General features: G+C 44.1%; 1 protein-coding gene across 1 annotated transcript in view; it reads left to right on the top strand.

Annotated features, from left to right (window-relative positions):
• Window positions 1-10138: 10138 nt before the first annotated feature.
• The window catches only part of NIPSNAP1 (nipsnap homolog 1), a 40005-nt gene continuing 39104 nt past the window's right edge, over window positions 10139-11039 (top strand). Inside the window, exon 1 of the mRNA XM_027863106.1 lies at window positions 10139-10668. Coding sequence (XP_027718907.1) covers window positions 10139-10668 — 530 coding nt within the window. The remainder of the gene's footprint in view (window positions 10669-11039) is intronic.

Here is an 11039-nt window from a genome sequence, read left to right as displayed (position 1 = left end):
ACAGCAATTGTAGTTGGCTGTTCTACACAATATATCTCATGTTCCTAGTTAAATCTTTTCTAGCTCTTCCTAGAAAGACATTCTTTTTTTAATATTCATTTTTAACCTTCTTTTCTTTTTAAATTTTGAGTCCCAGATTCTCTCCCTCCCTCACCCACTCAGAAGGCAAACAATATGATATGAATTATATCTGTGAAATCATGCAAAACATGTTTCCATATTAGCCATGTCACAAAAAAAGCAAAAAATATAGAAAATGAGACAATTATACTTCCTTTTGCATTCAGAGTTCATTAGTTCTCTCTGGAGGTGGAAAGCATTTTTCATTAAGAGTCCTTTGGAACTGTCTTGGACCACTGTACTGATCAGAGTAACCAAGTCTTTCACAGTTGATCATCATTACAACATTGCTGTTACTATGCACAATGATCTCTTCTCACTTTACTTTGCATTGATTCATTTAGGTCTTGCCACATTTTTCTGAAACCACTCCCCTCATAATTTCTTATAGCACAATAGTATTCCATCACAATCACAGAACATCACTTGTTCAACCATTCCCCAACTGATGAGCATTCCCTTCCAATTCTTTGCCACCACAAAAAAAAAAAAGCTGCTATAAATATTTCTTAATATATGGTTCCTTTTCCTTTGATCTCTTTGGGGTATAGACCTAGTAATAGTATTGCTGGATCAAAGGGTATACACAGTTTTGTAGTCCTTTGGGCATAGTTCCAGATTGTTTGCCAAAATGGTTAGACCAGTAAACTACTCTACCAATAATTCGTTAGTGTACCTATTTTCCCTCATTCCCTCCAACATGTGTCATTTCTGGTAGTTGTGAGTTGGTACCTTAGAGTTGTTTTAATTTGCGTTTCTATAATCAATAGTGATTTAGAGCATTTTTTCATGTGACTATCGATAACTTTGATTTCTTCTTCTGAAAACTTCTTGTTTATGTCCTTTGACCATTTATCAATTATGGAATGGCTTTTTTTTATTTTAAAAATTTGTCTCAGTTTTCTATATATTTGAGAAATGAGGCTTTTATTGGAAAATCTTGCTGTAAATACCCTCCCAGCTTCCTGCTTTCCTTCTAATTTTGTCTGCATTTGTTTTGTTTGTGCAAAAGCTTTTCAACTTCATGTGACCAAAATTGTCTATTTTACTACCCATAATCCTCTCTGTCTTTTGTTTGGTCATAAATTCTTCCCTTACCTATAAATCTGACAGGTACATTTTTCCATGCTCCCCTATTTACTTATGATATCACCCGTCTAAATCATGTACCCATTTTGACCTCGACTTGGTATACTGTGTGAGATATTGGTCTATGCTTACTTTCTGCCAAACTGCTTTACAGTTTTCCCAGCAAGGCTTTTCAAATGTTGTGTTCTTACTCCAAAAGCTTGGATCTTTGGGTTTATCAAACAGTAGATTATTATTGTCATTTACTACTGTGTATCGTGTAGCTAATCTATTCCATTGATCCATTATTCTATTTCTTAGCCAATACCAGATTGTTTTGATAATTTCTACTTTGTAATATAGTTTGAAATCTGAAACTGCTAGGCTGACTTCCTTCACAATTTTTTTCATTGATTCCATTGCTATTCTAACTTATTGTTCTTCCAGATGAATTTTGTTACTATTTTTTTCTAGCTCTATAAAAAAAAGTTCTTCAGTAGTTTGACTGGCATGGCACTGAATAAGTAAATTAACTTAGGTAGAATTGTCATTTTTATTATATTGGTTTGGTCTACCTGTGAGCAAATAGTATTTCTCCAATTGTTTAGATCTGTCTTTATTTGTGTGAAAAGTGTTTTGTAATTGTGTTCATATAATCCCTGTGTTTGTCTGGGCAGGTGAAAGACAAATTTTCAAAGAAAATTTTTGTATTATAGCAACAAAACCAATTATCACCAATGATACCAAATGATGGCTTGGAGCAAGATAGAGAAGGATTACCTTCATTGAGGAAACAAGCCCTCTGGAAGAGCAAGACCCTTAGAGCAAGTCTAAAATAAGCTGAAAGCAGTAGACAGTCATAATTGTTCTGTTGGAGGGATGGAAAAATGCTGCATAGATAGGTTGGCTAAAGAGTCAGCTTAGCCTTCCTAGAGGCAGCTTGGTAGCACCCTGGAACCTGGAGTCAGGAAGTCATGAGTTTAAACCAGCCTCAAACCCTTACTAGCTGTGTGACCCTGGGCAAGCCGCTTAACCTCAATCTGCCGGTTTCCTGTAGATGGGTTTAATAATAGCGCCTACCTCTCCTCTCAATGTCTCAGTTTCCTCATCTGTAAAATAGAGGAATAATAACAGGTACTTTCCAGGGTTGTTGTGATACTCAAATGAGATAATCTTTATAAAGTTGTTTTTTTTTGCAAGTCTTAAAGTATCATGTAAATGCTAGTTATTATGATTTTCTAAATTGCTTAACTATTCTCAAGAAGGTCTTAGATTGTATTCCTAAAAACAAATATCCCTGCATAGGCTTCATGCAGTCTACAAAAACCCAAAGATGCTAAAATTCATTCATGACCTAAACCGTTCAGTTTATTATGGACTTTCAGGGTTCAGTCCTAGGGTCCTCTTCTCTTCTCCCCCTATACAATTTGACTAGGTTATCTCATCATTTCCCATGGATTTAATGACTATTTCTATGCTAATAATATTCATATCTACCTCTCCTGCCCTAACCTCTCTGGCTGACCTCTGGTCTCATATTTCCAATTACCTTTCAGACACTTTGAACTGGATGTCCATTAGGCATCTTAAACCCAACATGAACTAGAACTGAACTCCTTATCTTTCCCCCTAACCACTTCCCCTTGCTAAACTTCCTTATTTCTTCGGAGGACAACACCATCCTTGTATTCCCTCAAACTCCCGAACTAGAATTCTCAATAGCTCTCATCCCCCATATCTTAATCTCTTGCCAAGGCCTGTCAATTTCACCTTTGCAATATGTCTGGAATATTCTTCTCTCCTCCAATGCAACCACCCCTTTGGTGCAGGCCCTCATCACCTCATCCCTGCACTACTGCAGTAGCTTTGTTGAGGTTTAGGAGTTAACAGGTGCTGGGACCCCAAAATCACAACACACGGGTCCTGCCAGAAAGAATTCGATCCAAGTCTTCTTTCAGCCAAACACAAGCTTTATTAGAACATCCGACATATTGGCCAGACTCTTAAGGAATCTGAACATTAATGAGCTATTGACTAGATTTTAAGAATCTGAGCACCTTAATGGAGGCAAAATGGACCTTATGTACAGAAAGACTGTGGGAGGGATCTAGGAGTGGCCAAGTAGTTTTCCAGTACAGTGAGGTACTAGAATGCCAGAGCCCTAGACCATGTGGCCAAGGGAGAATGGAGCCCAGCTAGGATTAAGGGTGGGAAGTGGCCCGGGGCCACAGGGAGTTAAGACAATGGAGGCTAGGTTAAGGTAATAGAGAATTGGGAGATTGCCAGAGATCTGGCCTTGTGAGAAAGTCCGGGGTTTTTCCTTTCTGTGGTCAAGATCCCAACCCATCAGCTTGCTCTGGGGTCTGCCAGCCTCAACTCTCTCTACTCCACTCTATCCTCCATTCAGTTGCCAAAGTGATTTTCCTAAAGTACAGATCTGACCACAGTCATCCGCTACTCAATAAACTCAAGTGGTTCCTTGTAACCTCCAGAATAAAAGATAAAATCCTCTGTTTCAAAGCTCTGCATAACCTACTCCCCTCCCTCCTCCAGTCTTCTTACAAATTACACAAGGCCCCAATGTACTTATTCTTGGATCCAGGGACACTAGCCTCCAGGCTGTTCCTTGAACAAGACACTCTTATCTCTGGGCTCCGGGGATTTTCCCTGGCTGTTTCCCATGCCTGGGGTACTCTCCCTGGGGATTTTCCCTGGCTGTTTCCCATGCCTGGGGTACTCTCCCTGGCTCAACTCCACCTCTTGGCTTCCCTGGCTTCCTTCAAGTCCCAACTAAAATGCCACTGCTGAGGTTTAGAGTTGGGAGAGCTGGTTCAGGTGTTTAAGAATTCACTTAGACCTTCTCTGTAACCATTGGGAGTTTTATTGATACAAAAGCAGCAGATTAGCCCTGGAAAGATGGCTAGGAACTTACAGAGGGATATGGGTCTGTTTTATCTTACAAGATAAGGGGAGGGGTTGTCATGATGTTGAAGTTTAGGGGTATTGGGACCCCAAAATTACAACACGTGAGTCCTGCCCGAAATAATTCAACCCAAGCCTTCTTTCAGCCAAAGACAAGGTTTATTAGAATAGCCCGTCATATTGGGCAGACTCTTAAGGAGTCTGAACATTAGTGAGCTAGTGGCTATGATGGGGTTGGGATCTGGCCCCAGAAAGGAAAAACCCTGGACTTTCCCACAAGGCCAAATCTCTGGCGTTCGCCTGAGGCTATAATTCCATCAACTGGTCTTTCCTTGTGGCTACACCCAATCTCCCCCTGCCCCATAGTCTTATTTCCCTATGGCCCCTGGCCATTTCCCACACTTAATCCTAGCTAGGCTCCATTGTCCAGGTCCCAGGAGTTCCATTCACCTCAGTTTACTGGTCACTCCCACCCAGATCTCTTTAGGCCCCTCCTCCCATCACCCCAAACTACTTGGCCACTCTTAGATCCCTCCCACAGTCTTTCTGTATATAAGGTCCATCTTGTCTCCATTAAGAAGCTCTGATTCTTATAATTTAGCCAATAGCTCACTAACGTTCAGACTCCATGGGAGTCTGCCTAATATGACGGATGTTCTAATAAACCTTGTCTTTGGCTGAAAGAAGGCTTGGGTCAAATTATTTTGGGCAGGACCCACGTGTTGTGATATTGGGATCCCAGCACCCCTAAACCACATCAGCTAGATTATAAGAATCTGAGAAGTGGGCAGATTGTAAGAATCTAAGCACCTTAATGGAGACAAGATGGACCTTATATACAGAAAGACTGTTGGAGGGATCTAGGAGTGTCCAAGTAGTTTGGGGTGACTGGAGGAGAGGTCTAAGGAGGATCTGGATGGGAGTGGCCAGTAAAATGGGATGAACAGAACTCCAGTGACCTGAACCTCCCTCGTGGTCTAGGGAGAATGGAGCCTAGCTAGGATTAAGGGTGGGAAATGGCCAGGAGTTATGGGGAGGTAAAACAAAGAAGGACAAAACTAAGTTAAGGATAACAGAATTTGGAGATTGGGTGTAGCCACAATGAAAGGCCAGTTGATGGGATTATAGCTTCAGGCAAATACCAGAAATTTGACCAAGTGGGAAAGTCCAGGGTTTTTCCTTTCTGGGGTCTAGATCCCAATCTCATCAATGACACAGGATGAGGAAGATGGATGACAGGATAGGAGACCCAGGATAAGGAAGACTGGGGAAATTTTATGACTCATCATGAGGGAGACAAGGCATTTTTATGGTCCAGGATGGGGGGGAAGTTTTATGGTATCTCAAGATAAGGGAGAGATTCTAGGATGCCCTCAAGTTCAGGAAGGGCCTCACCAAGTGCTGGAAAAACAATCCTTAATTAAAATTTGTTTCTTTAAAAAGCTTTTAGCTTTTAGGATACTGTTTGCTTTTACATCACCACCTTCTACAGGAAGCCTTCTCTAACCCCTCTTAATTCTAGTACCTTCCCTCTTTTAATTATTTCCTATTTATCTTGTATGTAGCTTGTTTGTACATGTTTGTTTGCATGTGGTTTACCCCATTAGATTGTAAGCTCCTTGAGGTCAGTCTTCTGCTTCTTTTTGTCTCCTCAAGGTTTAGCACAGTAGGTGCTAAATAAATGCTTATTGGCTAACACCAAATCCCTGAGGAAGAAACAAACAAGTCTCTTGATGGGTTCCTGACTCCCCCAGTAGGGGTACCGGGGTGTTCTCTGTGAGACTGAAACTTTCCAAGCCCCGGGCTCTTTTTTTTTCCCTTTGCTGTTTCTCTAAATTGGTTTTTGGGGGTTGAAGATTTTGAAAGGTGATAAAGAGTCCTTGCTTGAATTCAATTTCCCTGGGGTCAGGAGAATAAAGAATTGAAGCTCTTTATCTGGGTTTTAGATGAGTCAATACCACTGTATGCATAATTCCATTAGTGGATTCTTTCCCCATTCCCTCCCTTCCCCTTCCCTGTATTTTAAAGGGCAACTTTATGCATTTCTCTTTGCCTTTGAATTAAGCTTCAGGTCTACACCCTGTCAATGAAAACTACTTCTACTTTCCTTTTAAATAATTTTATTTTTACTCATTGATTAAACTGGAGCAAGCCTTGAAAATCATGGCATTCCTTTTGTCTTTATTTTACATTCTCTTAATTTTACGTTCTAATATTGTTCATTACTAAACCTCTCTTTGTGTAGATCTATTTTTCTTTTACTCAGTTGTCAGAGTCAGCTGACATGCATTTATTAATTGTGTTCTATGTGCCAGGAACTGTGCTAAACAATTGGGATATAAACTGTTGTTGTTCGTCCTTTGTTTGGGAATTGGATTTAAGTGAGGCGTAGTTGTACACCAGCCTCACTCCCTTTTCTGGAGTCATCCAAGTCTAGTGGCAAGACAAATGTCAAGACAACCAGAGAGCGGTGGATGACCTTGGTGTTTGAGAGGTGCCCAAGCTCTAAACCCTCACAGCACCTGCTACAGCCACCTTCGTGGTGATCCAAAGAAGCAAAAAGACAATCACTGCCTTCCAGGAACTTCTAACGTGGATAGGTGACACAGAAGAACCTGGAGCAAGGGGCTATGATGGAGAAGTCCAGGGTACAGCCTGGTGACCAATGAAGAGATGGCTGGCCTGGGCACCCTCTTGAAATAGAGGTTTTTTTCTGCAGTGAGAACTGGGGTAGCTGAAAATGAATCTGACTCTTTGGCTAATTTAGCCAAGTCATTTTGGCCAAAAATGTGCAAGCTTTGTTTCTTTAGTGGGTGACACAGAAATGCCAACTTTTCCAGGGACAGACACATTTTTAAGTGTTCTGTTTCTACAATCTATGGTTCTTCCAAATTTTACCAAGTTGTTTTTTGTTGTTCAGTCATTTAGTTGGGTCTGATTGATTCTTCATGGCCCCATTTGGGGTTTTCTTGGCAAAGATACTGGAGCAGTTTGCCATTTCCTTCTCCAGCTCATTTTACAGATGACAGGTTTAAGGGGCTTGCCCAGGGTCACCCAGCTAGTAAGTGTCTGAGGTCAGATTTGAACTCAGGAAGATGAGTCTTCCTGACTTCAGGGCTGGCACTCTATCCACTGTACCACCTAGCTACCTCTCTCGGTCTGTGTTTAAAGATATATATAAAGTCCTAAGGCAGTGCCTGATCTTAAAATCAATGTATTCTCTACTTTACTGTGAGGTGTATGATGTAATTATCTAGTTGGCAGTTACATTTGAGATTGGTAACCTGCTGCCCAGATCTGCTGCTCACCGCTAAGAAGAGGGTGAGGAAAGCTTAGCTGTCACCTGGGCTCAGCTGTGGGGTTAGCTAGGTACAAGCTTCCCTTGCTATCAGACATACTTGAGGAACTTGGCAGGTGAAACTGGCTTAGTCCCAGAGAAGACAGGTGATTTGAAGTTCTTAAAGGAAGGGTTTGATCTGGCATGGTAGAAACCTGGTAAGGTCAGGAGAATAGAGGATCTTTTCCTAGAGCTCACTGACCATTAGGAACCTGAGTCCGTCTCCACCACCTACAGTAGGGGTCAAGCATTTCTACATAGCCCTTACTACAACCTGGGCACTGTGCTAAATGTTTTACAAATATCTCATTGAATTCTCACAACAATCTTGATGTTATTATCCTCGTTTTATAATTGAGGAAACTGAGGCAGACAGAGGTTAAGTGGCTTGCTCAGGATCACAGAGAGGCTATTAAAAGTCTGAGGCTGGATTTGAATTTGGGCCTTCCTGACTTCAGGCACACAGCCACTTAGCTGCCTCAGATGTATCTCCAGCATCATTTCTCATAACCTGAAGATGTGCTGACATTGACATCAGTAGCCACTCTCAGACAGGAGGGTCTGTTGACCGGTTTTGGACAAGCATTTCAAAATGACCAGCAAGGTCCTGAGTCAATGTCAAGGTCAAGCATTCCTGGTGGGAATTCTTGTGACCTTGTGTTCACACACTCCATAGTAAAGTGGAGAATTATGCTGATTTTAAGAACAGGCTCTTCCTTAGGACTTTACATATCTTTAAACACTGAACAGACTGACAGAAATGGAAACACCACAAAACAGTGAAAAATACCAAACTTCACTTAGTGAGCTGGGAATCTTTGAACTGAGAGCTGTAGGATTTGTGAAATTCCCAGGGCAGTTGAGAGCAGTTAGGCTTCTTCTCATAGTTGTTCATTTTTTTCGGTTGTGTCCAACTCTTCATGGCCCCATTTGAGGGTTTCTTAGCAAAGATACTAGAGTGGTTTGGCATTTCCTTCTATAGCTCATTTTACAGATGACAAAACTGAGACAAACAGGGTTAAGTGACTTACCCAGGATCACACAGATAGTAAGTGTCTGAGATCAGATTTGAACTCAGGAAGGTGAGTCTTCCTGACTTCACATCTGGTACTCTACCCATTTCATCATCTAGCTGTCCCCTACTCATAGACTGGGTAACCTGCCACTAGATCTGCTTACCCAGAAGATGGTAAGCAAAGTTTACCTGTCACCTGGGTTCAACTATGGGGTTGGGTATAATCTCCTTTGTTAGCAGACATACTTGAGGAATTTGGCAGCTAAAAATGGTTTCATCCCAGAGCAGATAGTTGTTGAAAGAAGGGTTCCAACTAGCATAATAGAAACTCTACCCATTTTAACACAGAAGGTGAGGTGGCCACTGACACAAACATGAATAGACATACACAAACACTCCCTTCCTGTGTCTGACACACTGGCCTTCCTCTCAGTCAGATTCTGTGAGAGTAATCAGAAGTCAGCAAGGCTGGGGCAACTATCTTCCCAAATTCTCCTCATAAAGGTTGAAAAGGTCCCTTGCTTCTAGTATTTGGTGAGCCATGGTGGGCTTGATGCTGATTTCTATGAGACTTAGACATTTGAGCCTGAAATACCACCATTAAACTGTTGAAGAAAAAAAATTCATACTAATCCAGTACTCTGTGACCTAGACTCAAGTCTGCCAGAAAGTTCTATGTCACTTAATATCGGATTAATATTCAAGCCATCTCTAGCTTGGAAAGTTTGGCCTAATCCCTCATGCCTTCCAGCTGGACTGTCTGCTCCAGGAAGGTTCCAGGTAATATCTACAAGAATCTGGAACAACCCCTGCCCAGAACTGAGCAACTCTATTTCTACCCCCTTCTTCCTGCACTCTTCTCCTAGAGGAATCAATGGAGTTCCCCTCACAGATCTATACATAGAACTGTTGTTCATCCTTTGTTCTCTAAGAGGACTGATGACATTAGGAAGGTGATGTCTGGACTTGCAAGTGAATTGGATTTGAGTGAGGCAGAGCTGTGCAAAGTCACCAGGCTCACTCTCTCCTCCAGGGTCATCAGAGTCCAGTAGCAAGACAAAAGTCAAGGTGACTGGAGATGGCCCAGCTATATATAGAATAGAAAACAGTTCCAGTGACTCTCATTGAAAGGAAGAGGATACTTTACGTGGAGTAGCCTCTAGTCTGATCCTTTCAGCACGATAGAGCCAGGAAATCACCCTTAGTTGGGTCATTATCTTGGGGTGGGGAGAGGATGTGATGGAGAGGTACAGAGGAGTACATTGGGGCAGGAAATGAAGAGATGGCTGGCCAGGAGCCTGAAAAGGTCTTTAGAGAAAAATGATTCTGAATTTATACAGAGAAACTGGGGGGGGGGGGGGATTGCCATTAAAATGTACTTCCACACAGGGACTATATTTTGGCTAGATCTAACTTCCTAACCATCAGAGGGCCTGGCTGCTCAGAGGGAGTCGGTGGCCTATAAGTAGAGGAGTTGAGGAAATGAGGAAGTAGGACCGAGTGACTTCCGAGTTGTCTTTGCGGTCTATGCCTAGAATTTGAATCCCGCTCTGGATGGTCGGGTGGCTTCCCGATCATATCACACGACAGCTGTCTTCCAACATGGGTAGCACCGTTGTCTTGGGAGAGGAATGGTAGATTTGCTCTCCTTAACTTAGAGAGCAGAAGTAGACGGGATGGCGAGAAGGGGCCACGAGGCAGATTTCAGGCCGGATGTTAGGGCCAGCAAAAACTTCTTAATGATGAGAGCCATCCTGAAGTTCAGAGTGAGCATTTACACCCCGGAAATCACCCCAAACTACAAATCAAGGCGTGATCCAGGGCTCCCCGCCTCCCCCGGGAGTTGCAGGCAGAGGCGGGCTGACCACCTCGTCTGGGATATCCTAGGGGGTTGTGTGCCCAGGACTCCCTGCCGGGATTTGGGTCCTGGGACTACGGTGGCAGCCGCTGGAGGCAGTGTGGTGAGGGGCGGGGCCGGACGGGGTGTCACTCAGCCCGCCACGCCCACGCCAGACCCCGCCCCCTGGGCGGGGCCGCCGTCCCTCCCCTCCTGTTGTTGGGTTTCCCTCGCGCTTCTGCTGCTGCTGCCGCCGAACATGGCTGCGCGGGTGTGCAGCATCTCGGCGAGCGCGCTCCGCCGTCTGCCCCTGCGGAGGGGCCCCGGCTCCGGCCACCCCGCCGGAGCTGCACCTGGGGCGGGGCCGAGGTGAGCGCGGGGTCGGGGCTTCCTGCGACCCGGCCCGAGGGGCCACGCGTGGGGCTCCTGCTGACTCAGGAGGTGCCTGGGCTGGGATGGGAGAACGGGAAGCGGAGAGGGGGAGGGGCGGAGGCCACCCCTAGGATGGAAGGAAGGTGGGGGGCAGAGGGGCTGAACTTGGCGGGGGAGGCCGGGGTGGTGGTGGGAAGGGCAGGGTCCACAATGGGAAGGTGGGGAGGGGGGGAGGGGCTAGGCTTGGGATGGGAGGTTGGTCAGTGCCCACAATGGGAGGATGGGGGGAAAGGCAGGACCCGGAGGGATGGGTCGACGGGCTAGGTTTGGTGTGAGAGGTTGGTCAGTGCCCACAATGGGAGGATGGG

The sequence above is a fragment of the Vombatus ursinus genome, unplaced genomic scaffold, assembly GCF_900497805.2.
Source record: "Vombatus ursinus unplaced genomic scaffold, bare-nosed wombat genome assembly UNPS02001287.1, whole genome shotgun sequence".
NCBI classification, from domain to species: Eukaryota; Metazoa; Chordata; class Mammalia; order Diprotodontia; family Vombatidae; genus Vombatus; species Vombatus ursinus.
Note: the sequence above shows the minus strand (reverse complement) of the source record. Positions and strands in the feature narration are given on the sequence as shown.